At 40.4% G+C, this 17,500-nt stretch overlaps 1 protein-coding gene across 3 annotated transcripts in view; it reads right to left on the bottom strand.

Moving 5' to 3' along the window:
- LOC133635409 (ankyrin repeat and MYND domain-containing protein 1-like) overlaps positions 1 to 17,500 on the bottom strand; it is a 46,042-nt gene that overhangs the window by 24,397 nt on the left and 4,145 nt on the right. For all 3 annotated transcript variants that reach the window (XR_009822060.1, XM_062028586.1, XM_062028585.1), the window contains exons 2-6: positions 17,404 to 17,500; positions 11,590 to 11,784; positions 8,035 to 8,276; positions 6,044 to 6,260; positions 4,067 to 4,225 (exon numbers count right to left, since the gene is read on the bottom strand). The exon at positions 17,404 to 17,500 is cut by the window's right edge and continues 50 nt beyond it. Coding sequence is in view for 2 of the 3 variants with exons in the window: in XM_062028586.1 (XP_061884570.1) it covers positions 4,067 to 4,225; positions 6,044 to 6,260; positions 8,035 to 8,276; positions 11,590 to 11,784; positions 17,404 to 17,500 (910 nt within the window). In the remaining variant the exon portion in view is untranslated. The remainder of the gene's footprint in view (positions 1 to 4,066; positions 4,226 to 6,043; positions 6,261 to 8,034; positions 8,277 to 11,589; positions 11,785 to 17,403) is intronic.

Genomic DNA, 17,500 nt, shown 5'->3' with positions numbered 1-17,500 from the left:
TCCTACCGTCAAGCATGGTGGTGGTAGTATTATGCTCTGGGCCTGTTTGCTGCCAATGGAACTGGTGCTTTACAATGAAAAAGGAGGATTACCTCCAAATTCTTCAGGACAAGCTAAAATCATCAGCCCGGAGGTTGGGTCTTGGGCGCAGTTGGGTGTTCCAACAGGACAATGACCCCAAACACACATCAAAAGTGGTAAAGGAATGGCTAAATCAGGCTAGAATGAAGGTTTTAGAATGGCCTTCCCAAAGTCCTGACTTAAACGTGTGGACAATGCTGAAGAAACAAGTCCGTGTAAGAAAAGCAACACATTTAGCTGAACTGCACCAATTTTGTGGTCAAAAATTCAAGCAGAAGCTTGTGGATGGCTACCAAAAGCGCCTTATTGCAGGTAAACTTGCCAAGGGACATGTAAGCAAATATTAACATTGCTGTATGTATACTTTTGACCCGGCACATTTGCTCACATTTTCAGTAGACCCATAATAAATTCATTAAAAGAAAACTTCATAAAAGCTTCTGTACTGGGACCAAAAGTGTTTATATTGTATATTAATGATATCTGTAAAATCTTCAAAAAACTAAACTGTATTCTCTTTGCTGATGATACAAGCCTGTACGGTTCTGGGCAAGACCTTGGCCAGCTCCTAGAGACCGTGGAGAGTGAACTCCTAATTCGAAAGCAATAGTTTGATGCTAATAAACTATCAATCCAATTAAATATAACAAAATATATAATTTTTGGAAATATGTCAATTAACATACCGTGTTACCATGAATTGTTAGACTTAAACAAGTTGAAAAACTTATTGGGGTGTTACCATATAGTGGTCAATTGTACGGAATATGTACTGTACTGTGCAATCTACTAATAAAAGTTTCAATCAATCAGTCACATGAGAAATGATTATATGGAAAAAGGAAAGTGTGTATTCAACTAAACATTAGGGAATCTGTATAGTTGACAAATTACATTGGAACTTGCACATAAATATACAGGACAAAACAACACAAAGATGGCAAAAATGTTTGCGATGTTACATCAAATTAAAAACTCTGTAAATCAAAGTGCTCTTAACATCCATCCATCCATTTTATATAAATGATAAATGGGTTATACTTGTATAGCGCTTTTCTACCTTCAAGGTACTCAAAGCGCTTTGACACTATTTCCACATTCACCCATTCACACACACATTCACACACTGATGGCGGGAGCTGCCATGCAAGGCGCTAACCACCACCCATCAGGAGCAAGGGTGAAGTGCCTTGCCCAAGGACACAACGGACGTGACTAGGAAGGTAGAAGGTGGGGATTGAACCCCAGTAACCAGCAACACTCCGATTGCTGGCAGAGCCACTCTACCAACTTCGCCACGCCGTCCCTTTCGTGGTCGCGGGGGGTGCTGGAGCCTATCTCAGCTGCATTCGGGCGGTAGGCGGGGTAGACCCTGGACACGTGGCCACCTCATGTTATATAATTATTCCGTACTAAACCTGGGGTAATAATTATAAATCAAACATCAACTCAATGTTCTTACTTGAAAAGAAAGCCAAAGTAAATTATGCGAATTATTGCGCTCATACTAGGGGTGTAACGGTACGTGTATTTGTATTGAACCGTTTCGGTACGGGGGTGTAGGTTCGGTTCGGAGGTGTACCGAACGAGTTTCAATACGAACATATAAAGTAGCCGCCTAAGCTAAAGTCTTAACAAGCTGCTCTGCTTCCTTCTGCCTCTGTCATGACTCTACACAGCACCCAGCATTGTCCCACCCACACAACCATCTGATTGGTTACACACAGAGCGGTAACAGCCAATCAGCAGTGCGTATTCAGAGCGCATGTAGTCAGTGCTTAGCGTTTAGCAGGTAATCATCAGGCAGCGGACTCTCCCCAAATGATAATAAACACCTCCCAGTCAACTACTAGTAACATCACTATGAGCCCGTTGACCTTCTAGAAATATAAAAGGACAGCTCAGCTCGCAGTCCTGGCTTGAGGTGAAGGCTAATTCGCTTTTAGCGTAACTTTAGCTCATTTGGCGGTGTGTGTTACGGACAGCAAAGCCCTGTCTGTCTGTTATTTCACTTTACCTTTTTCTGTGTTGATTGAGCTGTGTTGAAGCAGCAAAAAAGGACATTATGTTAAATGAAGAGTTTCTGTCCCTGATAGTTGATATAATAATGTAAGTGCATCATTAAGCCTACATGAACTCCATGGTGTTCAGGGATGAATAGTCTCTCCTATTGTTATTGTACCATTTTTTCAGCTATAGTTACATTAATCATTAGTAATGCAGCAGCCTAGTTTTGAATGGCAGGGTCCCTGCTATCACATGTTGATAAAAAATATAACATTTACATAATAAAAATCAACTACAGGCTTCCCAAATGCTGTAATAAATTAAGCATGATGAGTTGACTTTAAACTGTTTAATGTTGCACTTTTTATATGTAGAAGAAAAGTTTTGTCATTTTATTTAATCTGAGCAACAACTTTAGGCAGTTTAATGTTGATTAACGTGGGCAGAATTATTATAGTGTTCCCGATGTTAAAAGGATAAAGCCATTGTTTACAAATTTGGTAAATAAATAACCAAATAATTTATATTTTGTTGTTTTCTTACTGTACCGAAAATGAACCGAACCGTGACCTCTAAACCGAGGTACGTACCAAACCGAAATTTTTGTGTACCGTTACACCCCTAATATATAGTATATTAATGGTACAGGGATATTTTACAACTGTTGGTCTATGTATTTACTGTGCATATATTTGAACAGTGCTTATGTTGTGTACAAGGTGTATTTGTAATATGTTGCGTAAAGGAAATGTCATATTTCTATGAAGCTCAAGATCAGAGCCCGATGTCTCGTTTTTGTTTTTCTACATCTTGTATTTGAGTTTGTTAATAGAGTGAGGTGAAATAAGTGCTCAACTTCAGCCTAAACCCATTCGGTCTGTAACATTGTCAATTTATGAATTCATGGATGTACAACTGTTTGTTTATTTTGTTGACCACTGACCAAAGAAATCATAAACTAAACTAAACTACCGGTAAATAAATGATTTAACCTTACATTTTGTACACTGTGGAGGGGGGGCGTGGCCTGCGGGCCTGCCGCGGAATGGGGTGTGCCAGGACCGGCCTCGAAGACGGCGACAGGTGAGTGGATGGCCCAGGTGGGCTTCGTTATCTAATCACCTGTCACCTTTATTAGCAGCAGCCGGATTGAGACACGCTGTTGGAGCTGGAGCGGGAGCGAGAGCGAGAGAGAGCGAGAGACGGACGCTGATGTTGGCGGTGCTACTCCCACCCGGTCCGCCAGAGCCTGCAGGATTTGGCTCTGCTGAGCCACTTGTTGGCGGTCCGCCTCCAGCTGTCGATGGCTGGCCGCTGTCACCTCCGCGAGAATGTTCGACAAAGCCGTCAGGGGGTCGGCTTCCATCTCCTTAGATGGTCTGGCTTGTTGGGCGCCAAATTGTGGAGGTTTCCCTCCCGTGGGTTCCTCGGACCACCAAACACTGTCACGAGAGCCCGGATCAGGGTCACAACACTGTTTTATTTCCATCACAATGTGCTAGTGTTTTGCTTTTCAGCCAAATGTTCTTCTGCGTCCGTCTCTCGCTCTCGCTTCCACTCTAGTGTCTCATCCCGGCTGCTGCTAATAAAGGCGACACGTGATTAGATATAAATAGTTGATTTATATAGGCTAGTAAGGTAAAGTTTTGTACCTGACAAGTTTCACAGATGACGTCACACTAACATCACGTGACACCTCTGAGGAAGGCTGCAGAAGCAAGATAGCCGAAACTTGTCAGGTACAAAACTTTACCTTACTAGCCTATATAAATCAACTATTTATAAATACACATTAGTAGGCTAAATGAACCTCTTTAACATAGGTGATTAGATAACAAGGCCCAACTGGGCCATCCACTCACCTGTCGCTGTCTTCGAGGCCGGTCCTGGCACACCCCGTTCCGAGGCAGGCCCGCAGGCCACGCCCCCCCCCTCCCCATACACATTAATAATACATAGTGTTCAGTTTAAATCCTACCTGTGATGTAGTAGGAGGTCCTGCAAACGTGGACAAAGACTGGAAGGGGTAGTAGAGGCAATGACAAACAGACAAGGCTGACATGCCCTCGAAATTCAACTTGTCGATATTAGCGCCCATATCCAACAAGAGGTGGATCACATCATTTTGGCAATTTACCTGAAAAACAAAATACAACAAATCAACATAGTCGTGTTTACATACACTTGTAAAGAACATCATGTCATGGCTGTCTTGAGTTTCCAATACTTTCTACAACTCTTATGATTGGAGCACATACTTGTTGGTCACAAACAACATTCATGAAGTTTGCATCTTTTATGAATTTATTATGGGTCTACTGAAAATGTGAGCAAATGTGCTGGGTCAAAAGTATACATACAGCAATGTTAATATTTGCTTACATGTCCCTTGGCAAGTTTACCTGCAATAAGGCGCTTTTGGTAGTCATCCACAAGCTTCTGCTGGAATTTTTGACCACTCCTCTTGACAAAATTGGTGCAGTTCAGCTAAATTTGTTGGTTTTCTGACATGGACTTGTTTCTTCAGCATTGTCCACACGTTTAAGTCAGGACTTTGGGAAGGCCATTCTCAAACCTTCATTCTAGCCTGATTTAGCCATTCCTTTACCACTTTTGACATGTGTTTGGGGTCATTGTCCTGTTGGAACACCTAACTGCGCCCAAGACCCAACCTCCGGGCTGACGATTTTAGCTTGTCCTGAAGAATTTGGCGGTAATCCTCCTTTTTCATTGTCCCATTTACTCTCTGTAAAGCAGCAGTTCCATTGGCAGCAAAACAGGCCCAGAGCATAATACTATCACCACCATGCTTGACGGTAGGCGTGGTGTTCCTGGGATTAAAGGCCTCACCTTTTCTCCTCCAAACATATTGCTGGGTATTGTGGCCAAACAGCTACATTTTTGTTTCATCTGACCACAGAACTTTCCTCCAGAAGGTCTTATCTTTGTCCATGTGATGTCAGATAAAACAAAAATGGAGCTGTTTGGCCACAATACCCAGCAATATGTTTGGAGGAGAAAAGGTGAGGCCTTTAATCCCAGGAACACCATGCCTACCGTCAAGCATGGTGGTGATAGTATTATGCTCTGGGCCTGTTTTGCTGCCAATGGAACTGGTGCTTTACAGAGAGTAAATGGGACAATGAAAAAGGAGGATTACCTCCAAATTCCTCAGGACAAGCTAAAATCATCAGCCCGGAGGTTGGGTCTTGGGCGCAGTTGGGTGTTCCAACAGGACAATGACCACAAACACATGTCAAAAGTGGTAAAGGAATGGCTAAATCAGGCTAGAATGAAGGTTTGAGAATGGCCTTCCCAAAGTCCTGACTTAAACATGTGGACAATGCTGAAGAAACAAGTCCATGTCAGAACTGTATACTGTATACTTTTAAACACTGTGGAGGGGGGCGTGGCCTGCGGGCCTGCCGCGGAACGGGGCGTGCAAGGACAGGCCTCGAAGACAGCGACAGTTGAGTAGATGACCCAGGTGGGCCTTGTTATCTAATCACCTGTCGCCTTTATTAGCAGCAGCCGGGACGAGACACGGGGTGTGGGAGTTGGCGCCCGAGGAAGACACACAAACTGAGACACGCTGGATTGCAAAGTCCTAAAATATATTGCTGGAAAGCAATCCCTGCATGACAATAAAAGACTGTTACCTCAGACTGCCGGGCTCACAAGAAGAATCTTTGTGTCAGGAGAACAACTTCTACAGTCACATTTTCAGTGGACCCATAATAAATTCATAAAAGAAGCAAACTTCATGAATGTTTTTTGTGACCAGCAAGTATGTGCTCCAATCACTCTGTCACAAAAAAATAAGAGTTGTAGAAATGATTGGAAACTCAAGACAGCCATGACATTACATAAACTTTTCACCACGACTGTGAATAAGCATGTGATGAGCAAAGATAGAAAAAAGATAATGGTAAGATAAGACAATAAGAAGTTTTACCGTGGCAGCAATAAGTGCGGTGTGACCATGAGAATCTGCCACATCAGGGTGAACAATGCCATCCAGGAGAATCTTGAAAACAGCTTCTCGTTCTCCTGAGGCAGCCTGCTGGATCAACAGTTCCGATGTGACTTCCAAAAACCCCTTATCACCAAAACTGTCCCTTTTTAAGGAGAGAACTGCTGCCACGTCCCAGTCCAAGTTTTCAGCCAGTCGTCTGTGCGAAACACACAACAGATATTAGATTTAAATCAGCGTTTCTCAAAGTGTGGGGCGCGCCCCACTGGTGGGGAATAGAGACATGACAGGTGGGGCGCGAGGAACGGGAGGAAATTTCACTTTGATTTTTTTAATTTTTTTATTATTATATTCTTTGATTTTTTTTTTACTATGCTTTCATTTTCTATACACACTGGAAATCACTTTGTGATTCTGTCTGTGGAATCCGCTATATAAATAAATGTAAATTACTTATTTTTCCTGTATGCTTTACATTTCTAGGTAGGAGCGAAAGTTTGACAGACAGCAACAGTAGCTAATGGGGGCGGGGCTAAGCGGAAGCTTTGTGAATGGCGAGTCACTGTGCGAGGATTTGCTGTTTTGCAAATACATAAAAAATAGAGCCACTGCTGATGAGTTGTTCAAGATAATGGACAGTTTCCTCAAAGAACACGACCTTAAATGGGAAAACTGTGTGGGCTTTTGCTCTGATGGCGCACAGACCATGGCAGGGTAAAGAAACGGGCTGCAGGCTCTAATAAAGAGGGTTGCGCCAAATGCGCATTGGACACAATGTGTCATTCACCGGGAAGCACTCGCGTCAAGGCAGCTCAGCCCCGAACTCAATGAGGTTTTAACAGTGGCAGTGTCAAGCCTGCAACCCCCATTTGAAAAGCTGTGCAGTGCAAAACAGGCTCATTGCAGTCACTAATGCTGGAGTACTGTAAAACTCATGTTCACTTGCCCTGTCCTCCTTTTTTTGGCAAAGATTGCAAAGTGGCACTTTTATTTTCATTTATTATTGAACTTGATGCAAGTTATTTGATTTATTATTGAACTTGATGCAAGTTATAACACTTTTATTTGATTTATTATTGAACTTGATGCAAGTTATAACACTTTTTTTGATTTATTATTGAACTTGATGCAAGTTATAACACTTTTGTTTTATTTATTATTGAACTTGATGCAAGTTATAACACTTTTGTTTTATTTATTATTGAACTTGATGCAAGTTATTTGATTTATTATTGAACTTGATGCAAGTTATAACACTTTTGTTTTATTTATTATTGAACTTGATGCAAGTTATAACACTTTTGTTTTATTTATTATTGAACTTGATGCAAGTTATAACACTTTTGTTTTATTTATTATTGAACTTGATGCAAGTTATTTGATTTATTATTGAACTTGATGCAAGTTATAACACTTTTTTGATTTATTATTGAACTTGATGCAAGTTATAACACTTTTTTTGATTTATTATTGAACTTGATGCAAGTTATAACACTTTTTTGATTTATTATTGAACTTGATGCAAGTTATAACACTTTTTTTGATTTATTATTGAACTTGATGCAAGTTATAACACTTTTTTTGATTTATAATTGAACTTGATGCAAGTTATAACACTTTTGTTTTATGTATTATTGAATTGATGCAAGTTATTTTATTTGATATTGAACTTGATGCAAGTTATACCACAGCTGCAGTTATTTTATTTATTATTGAACTTGATTTTATTTTATGTTATTGAGTTTGAATGTATACAACTTGATGTTACTTGATGTTCGATAAATTTGAAAATGTAAAGGCTTGGCATTAGCGTTCTGTTGGGGGCGATGGGGGCAGATGGGGCTTGAAAACTCCCCCTTGTCCAAAGTGGGGGATGACAAAAAAAGTTTGAGAACCACTGATTTAAATTGTGTTAAGTCATCTTAAAGATTCTTTCTACACATTTTGGTATCAACCCTCAAGTTGCATCTGACCTGTGTTTGTGAATTAGAGCCAGCATCCGACTCTTTAAGGGCAGAGAGGAGAGCGGGTCTCTCTTGTAGCCTTGGTAAGGATCATCGTCGGGCTCCCATAGATTGCCGTAAAAATGTTTGTCGAACTCTCTTCTTTTCATCGGGGGTAACGGGAGGTGGTCACTGTCCATGGAATAATTCTCAATGCCGGAGGGGACAATGGTATTGTCATCAAATAACAGCAAATTGTCATCTCGGGCTCCCTAGAGAGGATGTAGCAGGTACAGTTGGCAAATTAAAGTTGTAGACAGATTAATCACCTGAAGGTAACATGTACAGTCAGGTCCAGGACTATTGAGACAAGGTCAGTGTCAGGTTCAAACACTGACGACATCTATTAAACAAGACAAGAAGCAAGGAATTAAACAGAGACAGAATTAAATTTGGCTCAATTGAGGAGAGACGTCTGGACTGTACTATTTGTACAGTCTCACCACGCTCCTGGTGAAAGATCGTACGCCTCCTCTTTTATTTGGACTTTCCCTGATTACATGGCAACAGCTGTTTCTAAAGCAGGGGTCACCAACCTTTTTGGAACCAAGAGCTACTTCTTGGGTAGTGATTAATGCGAAGGGCTACCAGTTTGATACACACTTAAATAAATTGCCATAAATAGCCAATTTGCTCAATTTACCTTTAACTCTATGTTATTATTAATAATTAATGATATTTACACTTAATTGAACGGTTTAAAAGAGGAGAAAACATGAAAAAAATGATAATTACATTTTGAAGCATAGTTTATCTTCAATTTCGACTCTTTAAAATTCAAAATTCAACCGAAAAAAGACGAGAAAAACTAGCTAATTCGAATCTTTTTGAAAAAATTAAAAAAAATAATTTATGGAACATCATTAGTAATTTTTCCTGATTAAGATTAATTTTAGAATTTTGATGACATGTTTTAAATAGGTTAAAATCCAATCTACACTTTGTTAGAATAAATAACAAATTGGACCAAGCTATATTTCTAACAAAGACAAATCATTATTTCTTCTAGATTTTCCAGAACAAAAATTTTAAAAGAAATTCAAAAGACTTTGAAATAAGATTCAAATTTTATTCTACAGATTTTCTAGATTTGCCAGAATAATTTTTTTGAATTTTCATCATAATAAGTTTGAAGAAATATTTCACAAAAATTCTTCGTCGAAAAAACAGAAGCTAAAATGAAGAATTAAATTAAAATGTATTTATTATTCTTTACAATAAAAATAAAAAAATTGACTTGAACATTGATTTAAATTGTCAGGAAAGAAGAGGAAAGAATTTCAAAGGTAAAAAGGTATATGTGTTTAAAAATCCTAAAATCATTTTTAAGGTTGTATTTTTTCTCTAAAATTGTCTTTCTGAAAGTTATGAGAAGCAAAGTAAAAAAATTAGTGAATTTATTTAAACAAGTGAAGACCAAGTCTTTAAAATATTTTCTTGGATTTTCAAATTCTATTTGAGTTTTGTCTCTCTTAGAATTAAAAATGTCGGGCAAAGCAAGACCAGCTTGCTAGTAAATAAATAAAATTTAAAAAATAGAGGCAGCTCACTGGTAAGTGCTGCTATTTGAGCTATTTTTAGAACAGGCCAGCGGGCTACTCATCTGGTCCTTACGGGCTACCTGGTGCCCGCGGGCACCACGTTGGTGACTCCTGTTCTAAAGGAAGGGGGTCGTAAACAGCCATTGCCTTTGATTAAAACAGTTCAAAGAAAAGATCGTAAAACAGTTAAAAAAAAAAGGTCGCCTTGAGGGGAGTCTGGTCCTGCTTCCTCTTCGCTTTGTAGTTCTCGGGTCAAAAGAAAATCTTTCTGTGGATTAAAATAAATCAAAGAAACAGAACACCTTCATGTTGCTTCCCATCCTACACAGTGGAGTTTTAAAAGCCTTCTTCTTGGTAGGATCAAAGACAGCTTTGTCCTCTCGCCGGGAACTCATGGCAACACAAAGTTTTGTGATAACTTAGATAATATTATTCTGACAGTCAGTTTTCATAATATTGTATTAATGTGCCACCACAGTTGAATAAAAAACTATTAGTGATTAAAGTGTAAACTTTTACATTTCCATTTACAAGTTTTGATAAAATACAATATTTACTGTTTACCAAGAACAGCTATTTTATGCAAGCATATAATCGCGATCCAGTGTTTCCCACACATTCATTTATTTGTGGCGGCCCGCCACGAAAGAATTACGTCCGCCACAAATAAAAAATAAATTAAAAAATAAAATTAAAAAATAATAATAATAATATTTTTTTTTTTTTTTTGTCCTCTTCAGCTTCTCAGGCAAATCATATAGTTGATGTAGATGCCCAATTTACTTTACAAAAGAGAAGTGCAGGATACTTCTCTTGTTGCCTTATTTGTATTTGACTTTATTAAATGTATTTCTATTAGAAACACAACATGTGTATATAACAAAGGGTGCAAAGTCTGCAGGCAGTAGGAAACACATGGTTAAGTGTAGGGAGTAAAAGTGATGGCAGTCTGAAGTTCAAGATTTTTGGAGCTCTTTGTTCAGTGGATCAGATGTTTGATGAAGCTTTGTGTCTATCTACCACCACTACTGTTTTCTGTTTATTTGTTACTGACTGTGGCAGGACACCTCTGCCTCTGTTTCACTTTATGTTGCTGGTAAATAATATGGTTGTAGTAGTAGGCTAAAGTTTAATTATTTAGTATGCACTAATTAAAGGGGCAGAGCTTTGAGACATCTCAGCTTTTATATTTTATAAGATATATTTTTTGTAAGAACCACAATTAATAAATATATTTCAGTGAATAACTTATTGTTCAAATCTTTATATAAATATGTACATAAAGTGTTGTAATTATATTGTAAAATGGATGGATGGATGGATGGATGGACATTTAAAACAAAACTGTTATTATTAATTAGTAAGTATACATTTTTTGAGCCTTTTTAGAGAAAATCAAATCATTGTAGTAAATTATGCAAATTACTCGATGATGTCATGGTGACCACGCCCATAGCCACGCCCCCACCGCCACAGGTATTTTGGCAATTTATGGGAAACACTGTGATCATACACTTGTAAAGAAAATAAAGTCATGTCTGTCTTGAGTTTCCAATCATTTCTACAACATTATCTCCCTCTGTTGACTATTTTCTTCATACGGTGTCGATGTGGAAATTGTTGCTTGGGCATTTTGTGGGTGTGGCACCGAACGGTGATGTTGACATGCGGAGTTTCAAGCACTCTTCATTCTCTAGCGGGTGACAAATTAGCAGTGGTGCTACTATTTGTAGCAACGCTTTTGCCGCATACTTGACATATTACGGTTGTCTGTTCAACATCTTCCCGCTTGAAGCCAAACCACCGCCAGACGATGGACCCCCTGCTGTTTTTCTTGGGAATTAATTCTTCTTCCTTCATTTGTTACCAGATTCGCACACTTTCTCTCGTATTACTACTCGCACAGAGACAAAACAAGTACATTCCATATATCGCCCAGCCCTAGTACAAGCTTAAGTATACTTAGAATGAGTTAATAATTTACCTGATTGAGAGAAGGTGAGGCAGTAGTTTCCTCCAAGTATACCGCATATTCAGGGATGTTTTTCAAGCTGAAGCTGTCTTCTACTGTGTTACAGAGTTGTATCAAATGTTTTCCATGCCAAATACCCACATCTTGACGCCCTGAGGACTCTTTAAGCACACCAGGGCCAAACCTCTGGTCGGAATGGTACAAACCCTGAGAAGAGGAAAAGGTATAGCAGTTTTTATTGCCAATGAGTGTCATAAATAGGGTCGCCACCTTACCTTGATGGCATTGTCCTCACCCATACCAACCTCGCCATTTTTTTAGTCAAAAGATTTGTATACTATTTGACTCAAACCTGACTCTAATCGGATGCAGTAATGCAAATACATGGGAAACAAAGTGTTGTATCATTTATATTTTAGTGCAAAATAACAAAATGAAGACAATAAAATGACTTCTTTAGGTTTTTTACAATTAGGGGTCGCCACAGCGAGAAAAATGGTGTGACGACTCAGCTTGTAACGTTTACTCTTCCTGACGCACACCTGGCAGGTGCCATGTTATACCACCAAGCAGGGCCACCCCTGGCTAAATTGGGGCCCTAATAAGCCCCCACCACACCTGCCGGTTACATTTTTTTTTTATTCATGTAAAAAATGTTTATATATTTTTCAAATCAAACTTTAAATTTGATACATGTTTTGTACTAAAAATGCATTTATGGACAATAAATAATGAAATAATGAATTTGAAAAACATTTAAAAATAACACATATTTGTGTCACACTTAGTCCTAACACAGTGCACCAGTGTATGGGGGAATTTGTCATGATCCGTTTTTGTTATGTTCTGTTAGTTTTGGACTCTTAGTTCCTGTTTGACACCTGAGTTTGTTTTAGTTACCATGGCTACTTACGATTTCCACCTGCCTCTGGTGTTCGGGACGCGCACCTGCTTCTAATCAGAGGACTATTTAAGCCTGCCTTTGCCAGTCAGTCGTCCTGGCGTCATTAGTTGTTTGCCTCATGCCTGGACTACGTAAGTCTTAGTTGTTTCATGCCACAGTTTCGTATTGGTTTCATGCCACAGTTTCATGTTTGTTCTATGCCATAGTTAATGCTATTGGTTTCATGACACAGTTTCATGTTTGTTCTATGCCATAGTTAATGCTATTGCTTTCATGCCACAGTTTCGTGTTTGTGTCATGCAATGCCATAGTTTATGCTAAGTGTTTACCTCATGCCTTGCCAAGTAAGTCGTGTTTGTTCCATGCCAGTTTCGTGTTTGTTCTATGCCATAGTTAATGCTATTGGTTTCATGCCACAGTTTCATGTTTGTTCTATGCCATAGTTAATGCTATTGCTTTCATGCCACAGTTTCGTGTTTGTGTCATGCAGTGCCATAGTTTATGCTAAGTGTTTACCTCATGCCTTGCCAAGTAAGTCGTGTTTGTTTCATGCCAGTTTCGTGTTTGTTCTATGCCATAGTTAATGCTATTGGTTTCATGCCACAGTTTCATGTTTGTTCGATGCCATAGTTAATGCTATTGCTTTCATGCCACAGTTTCGTGTTTGTGTCATGCAATGCCATAGTTTATGCTAAGTGTTTACCTCATGCCTTGCCAAGTAAGTCGTGTTTGTTTCATGCCAGTTTCGTGTTTGTTCTGTGCCATAGTTAATGCTATTGCTTTCATGCCACAGTTTCGTGTCTGTGTCATGCAATGCCATAGTTTATGCTAAGTGTTTATCTCATGCCTTGCCAAGTAAGTTGTGTTTGTTTCATGCCAGTTTCGTGTTTGTTCCACGCCATAGTTTATGCTGTTTGTTTCATGCCACAGTTTCGTGAGGTTCATGTCTATAGTTTCATGTCCTAAGTCGTTGCCTAAGCTTCCGCGTGCGATAGGCACGCTTGCCTTTGGGTTGTTTTCTGTTTTGTACCTCGTTGATGGTTTTTAAAATTAAATCATGTTCCTACCTGCAAGTCCTGTCCGGAGTCGTCCGTTTGCCTTCCTGGGAGAACAACCCCGCATTAAGCGAAAACCACGTTGTGACAAAATTGGCCATTATATTTTTTACCAGTGATGGAGCAGTAAGAGGCTAGGGATACATTTGCAGTAAAATATTATATGGAGCACCCTGTCATGGGGACGGCATGGCGCGAATGGGAGAGTGGCCGTGCCAGCAACCTGAGGGTTCCTGGTTCAATCCCCACCTTCTACCAACTTCGTCATGCCCGTTGTGTCCTTAAACAAGATACTTCACCCTTGCTCCTGATGGGTCGTGGTTAGGGCCTTGCATGGCCATCAGTGTGTGAATGTGGAAATAGTGTCAAAGCGCTTAGAATACCTTGAAGGTAGAAAAGCGCTATACTGTACATGTATAACCCATTTACCATTCATTAAAGGCCTACTGAAATGAAATGTTTTTATTTAAACGGGGATAGCAGATCCATTCTATGTGTCATACTTGATCATTTCGCGATATTGCCATATTTTTGCTGAAAGGATTTAGTAGAGAACAACGACGATAAAGTTCGCAACTTTTGGTCTCTGATAAAAAAAAAGCCTTGCCCCTACCGGAAGTAGCGTGACGTAGTCAGTTGATCGCCTCCTCATATTTTCCTATTGTTTTCAATGCAGCTAGAGTGATTCGGACCGAGAAAGCGACGATTACCTCATTAATTTGAGCGAGGATGAAAGATTTGTGGATGAGGAACGTTAGTGACGGACTAGAATGCAGTTCAAGACATATCTTTTTTCGCTCTGACCGTAACTTAGGTACAAGCTGGCTCATTGGATTCCACACTCTCTCCTTTTTCTATTGTGGATCACGGATTTGTATTTTAAACCACCTCGGATACTATATCCTCTTGAAAATGAGAGTCGAGAACGCGAAATGGACATTCACAGTGACTTTTATCTCCACGACAATACATCGACGAAACACTTTAGCTACGGAGCTAACGTGATAGCATCGTGCTTAACTGCTTATAGAAACAAAATAAATAAACCCCTGACTGGAAGGATGGACAGAAGATCAACAATACTATTAAACCATGGACATGTAAATACACGGTTAATGCTTTCCAGCTTGGCGAAGCTTAAAAATGCTGTTGCTAACGACGCCATTGAAGCTAACTTAGTATAACGGGACCTCACAGAGCTATGCTAAAAACATTAGCGCTCCACCTACGCCAGCCAGCCCTCATCTGCTCATCAACACCCGTGTTCACCTGCGTTCCAGCGATCGACGGAAGGACGAAGGACTTCACCACGATCATCCGTGCGGTCGGTGGCTAGCGTCGGCTAGCGCGTCTGCTATCCGAGAGTCAAAGTCTTCCTGGTTGTGTTGCTGCAGCCAGCCGCTAATACACCGATCCCACCTACAGCTTTCTTCTTTGCAGTCTCCATTGTTCATTAAACAAATTGCAAAAGATTCACCAACACAGATGTCCAGAATACTGTGGAATTATGAGATGAAAACAGAGCCATTTTGTATTGTATTCAATGGGGTACCAATACTTCCGTATCAACCGTTTATGTCACGCGCATACGTCATCATATCTAGACGTTTTCAACCGGAAGTGTGGCGGGAAATTTAAAGGCCTACTGAAATTATATTTTTTTATTTAAACGGGGATAGCAGATCCATTCTATGTGTCATACTTGATCATTTCGCGATATTGCCATATTTTTGCTGAAAGGATTTAGTAGAGAAAATCGACGATAAAGTTCGCAACTTTTGCTCGTTGATAAAAAAAAGCCGTGCCCCTACCGGAAGTAGCGTGACGTCACAAGCGGTAGTGCTGCTCACAATTCCCCGTTGTTTACAATGGAGCGAGAGATATTTGGAGCGAGAAAGCGACGATTACCCCATTAAGATTGTGGATGAGGAACGTTAGAGTGACGGACTAGAATGCAGTTCAAGAGATATCTTTTTTCGCTCTGACCGTAACTTAGGTACAAGCTGGCTCATTGGATTCCACTCTCTCCTTTTTCTATTGTGGATCACGGATTTGTATTTTAAACCACCTCGGATACTATATCCTCTTGAAAATGAGAGTCGAGAAGGCGAAATGGACATTAACAGTGACTTTTATCTCCACGACAATACATCGACGAAGCTCTTTAGCATGAGCTAACGTGATAGCATCTGTCTCAAATGCAGATAGACACCAAAATAAATAAATACCTGACTGGAAGGATAGACAGAAGTTCAACAATACTACTATCAGGAGACACCGAACCAAACACTGGACATGTAAATACACGGTTAATGTGTATTCGACGCCTGTCGAAGCCGAGCAATGCTGTTGCTAACGACGCTAACTTAGCAACGGGAGCTCGTCAGAGCTATGATAAAAACATTAGCGCTCCACCTACGCCAGCCAGCCCTCCTCTGCTCATCAACACCCGTGCTCACCTGCGTTCCAGCGATCGACGATGCGGTCGGCGGCCCGGAGACGTAGGAAGTCAAGGTGAGGTCGCCGGCGCTAGTGTCTGCTATCCAACAAAGTCCTCCTTGTTGTGTTGCTGCAGCCAGCCGCTAATACACCGATCCCACCTACAACTTTCCTCTTTGCAGTCTCCATTGTTCATTAAACAAATTGCAAAAGATTCACCAACACAGATGTCCAGAATACTGTGGAATTATGAAATGAAAACAGAGCTCTGTGTATAGGATTTTCCGGGCTCCGAATACTTCCCTTGTCCTCGTGACGTCACACGGATACGTCAGCATAATAAAACGTTTTCAAGCGGAAGTGTGGCGGGAAATTTAAAATGTCACTTTATAAGTTAACCCGGCCGTATTGGCATGTGTTGCAATGTTAAGATTTCATCCTTGATATATAAACTATCAGACTGCGTGGTCGGTAGTAGTGGCTTTCAGTAGGCCTTTAATTGACATCTTACATGCGCTTTTTCTTGCAAAACGGGGCCCCCGAGGGCCACACAGAACGTGGCAAATTCTTATTTATTCTCATATTGGTGACTAGGAAAGAAATGGGTGTGAATAAGCATAAATGTTATATAAACTGTGTTATATAAACTGTGTTATATAAACCGTGCCTTGTCATTCAATGATTCCAAAGACAATTGACTAACTATTTGTGGTTTTCAAGGTAATACCCGACAAAACGCGTCCATTTTAAGTTCAATGTGGGACGTGTACATTTGTCTCTAAATACCGTTTTTCAAAGGACTGTTGGCAACCCATACTTGCCAAACCTCCCAATTTTCCCGGGAGAGTCCCGAATTTCAGTGCCCCACCATTCTCACGGATTCTCCCGATTTCCACCCGGACAACAATATTGCTACACCGTCCTTCACTGGGCGCCGTTTCCGGCCGGACAATAATAACGGCTACACCTCTCGAAGTCAAGCGCGGCAGTCAGAACAGAAGACGAAGAAGACGACGAAGACGAAGAGACATGGCGACGAGGAGTAAGAAGAAGAAGTACGCTTGCGGACCTGCAGAGAAGCGGGGTGTGCCAGGACCGGCTTCGAGATCAGCGACAGGTGCGTAGATGGCCCACCTGGGAGTGTTTATCTAATCACCTGTCGCTCTGTTAAAGGCAGCAGCCGGGAAGGAGAAGGGAGTGGAGCGAGACTGTCACGAGAGAAGATGGCTGAAAAGCACGGTAAAAAGAATATTATTGAAAAATAAATCATTGTTCCGAACCATGAACACAGCTGTCATGTCCGTGATTGGTGGTCTGAAGAACCCGGAAGAGCAAGACTTCCACACTCCCTAATTCTGAGGTCTCAAGGTTGGCAAGTATGTGGCAACCTCTAATTATTATTAATATCATCACTACTGGGGGTGTTACCTCAAATATGGCACCATCAGGAAAAAGATGCTTCCCATATCCTTCTCTCCAGTTGAGGTAAAATCTGCCGATGAATTTGTTGCCTGATGGCCAACAG

Source organism: Entelurus aequoreus, linkage group LG19 (genome assembly GCF_033978785.1).
Source record: "Entelurus aequoreus isolate RoL-2023_Sb linkage group LG19, RoL_Eaeq_v1.1, whole genome shotgun sequence".
NCBI classification, from domain to species: Eukaryota; Metazoa; Chordata; class Actinopteri; order Syngnathiformes; family Syngnathidae; genus Entelurus; species Entelurus aequoreus.
This window is presented reverse-complemented; position numbering and strand designations above follow the sequence as displayed.